The sequence below is a fragment of the Parasteatoda tepidariorum genome, chromosome 10 (genome assembly GCF_043381705.1).
Source record: "Parasteatoda tepidariorum isolate YZ-2023 chromosome 10, CAS_Ptep_4.0, whole genome shotgun sequence".
In the NCBI taxonomy this organism is placed as follows: domain Eukaryota; kingdom Metazoa; phylum Arthropoda; class Arachnida; order Araneae; family Theridiidae; genus Parasteatoda; species Parasteatoda tepidariorum.
Window position 1 is genome coordinate 19,706,553 of NC_092213.1, and position 2,345 is coordinate 19,708,897.

A 2,345-nucleotide genomic window follows, 5' to 3' on the forward strand; every position below is an offset into this window, starting at 1 on the left:
TATACAGGGTGATTCTAAAAGGATGGGCAAAATTTTAGGAAGTGATAGTACACACCCAAGCAAACAATTTTTATCAAAGAGTGCATGGTCGAAAACAAAACGCAAAACCGCTAGAGGGCGTCAAAGTTTATGTTCCTATGTGAGGCAAAAACACACAAAGAACGATGAAGTTATAAAAGCAAATTTAATGGCATGTGATTACAATAAGTGTTCAAAACAGTGGCTGGCAGAGGCTATGCACGCAGTACAACGGCGAAGAAAAGATAGGTGAACATTCTGAAACACACCAGGCATATCACGAACTTTCCCTGCAGCGGCTGAAAGCTTGGCGACAAGTAATGCAGCACAGTAACTCGCAACAGGAATGGAGCTTTCACGTTTGCATCAAACAACTTCCGAATGCGCCAGCACCTTTGCGTTTCGTTTTCGACCAGGCATTCTTTGATAAAAATTGTTTGCTTGGGTGTGTAATATCACCTCCTAAAATTTTGCCCATCTTTTTAGAATCACCCTGTATATAAATAAAGGGTTTAAAGTCATATTTTACTACTTAGGTACTTGCAACTTGATGCGAAGTGAATATGAAAAGGCATGTGATTTGAATCAGATTCAACTGGATACCTATAACAGACGTCACGCAGGTGTGTCGAACCCGATTTATTTCTAAATCCACAAATGCTGTGATTTACCTACCATGACGTCACTTGCAGGTATCCAATTGTACAGATCAATGAGTGTTTTTGACGATTTTTCCAGATAAGCGATAGCACGTGTCTGTGTATTGAAGAAAAATTATGGAAACTTAAAAACTTTCTATCTGGATATAATTCTTAGGAACAGTTTTTGGTATAATTGTTACCTTGGGAGAAAAAAAAAATTACCGTATCACTATTTTTGCTCAAACTCCCTCACAATTTTTTTTTTCAATTTTAAATGCACGTAGTATCTTCTTACATTTTTAATACATTCCATTTCAGAAACAGCTATGGGAGTGTCAATCAACGCACAAGAAGAAGGATGCAATGAATACGTGCAAGCAGTTCATGAGTAAGCAGCGTATAACATATTTCATTGTTTCCAAACTTTAATTTCAGAACTTAAAAAATTTTAAGTGATAGAAATACACAAAGCAAAATAATCTCTAGGGCATACGGGAGAGCCGTTACGGGATAGAGCACTCGCTTCCCAATGTAGTGAAACGGGTTCGAATCCAGGCGGTGGCTGGTCGATTCGAATTCCACACCCAGCTCGCACCAACCACAGTGCTAACGTGAAATATCCTCAGTGCTAGACGAATCATGGTTTAGAGTCCCCTTGCCGTCAGGCTAACAGTGGGAGGTTTTCGTGATTTTCCTCTACATGTAAGACAAATGCGGATTAGTTCCATCAAAAAGTCCACCAAATTTCTCTTAATACTTGACCCAGGAATTCCCTTATCTTCTGGATTGGGTCAAAATTACAAGGCTACAGATTTGAACACTGGTAGCTGTAAGCCTTAAATTGGGTCGACTGTTCAACTATGGTTATAAAATAAAAAAAAATAAAAAGGGCATAAGGGATACCAGGTGATCGTGGAATCAGAACTCTGAAAAATAATTGCTTGTCAGCTTACTTGGAAAACAACTTGTAAATGAATTATAGTTTGTTTGACGCTTTTTTATACTTTTAAGCTCTTTATTCAATCTAATGTGTGTGTATATCATATACTCAAATTAATAATTCTGTGTAAGTGATAAGCACAATTTACAAGCAATCTTCATATCCCCTTATACTTTTCAAATTTCTTTTCATATGGTTTAAGTTTAGAGCTGTATCTTTCATAGATTACGATTTGAATAAATTCTGACAAAATATAAATTATTTTATCAGTTGCTTGATTCCGTTAAACGGAATTTTAATCTAATTAAAAATACATTCTTCGTTGTGGTCAAAAACATTCACTCAATAAACAGTAATAAAAAAAACATTTGTCCGTTTATCTATCTATCTATCTATTAGATTAAGGTCAGGTGAATTTGAGGGCCAAGACATGACTTGAAAGTCACTGTAATGTTCCTCGACGATTCGACCCGAATGACATGGTGCATTATCCTGTTGGTAAACACCATCGCCCACAGGAAAAACTGTTGTATGAATGGGTGAACCTGGTTTGCAACTATGTTCAAGTAGCTTACAGACGCCAGGGATTGTTCTATGAGGATTATGGGTCCTAATGTGCCCCATGAAAACATTGTTCCTGGGCGAGAAACCATGAAAACCTTGGCGAACCCATTATTATAGATGGAGGTTGGTCATAATGTAATGGCTCTTCGGTATAAATATATATATATATATATATAAAAAGA

General features: G+C 36.8%; 1 protein-coding gene across 1 annotated transcript in view; it reads left to right on the forward strand.

Moving 5' to 3' along the window:
* The window catches only part of LOC107443641 (cytochrome P450 4V2), a gene marked incomplete in the record, with an annotated part of 26,911 nt that overhangs the window by 13,245 nt on the left and 11,321 nt on the right, over positions 1 to 2,345 (forward strand). Inside the window, 1 exon segment of the mRNA XM_071186345.1 lies at positions 970 to 1,047. Within this exon segment, the coding sequence (XP_071042446.1) occupies positions 970 to 1,047 (78 nt within the window).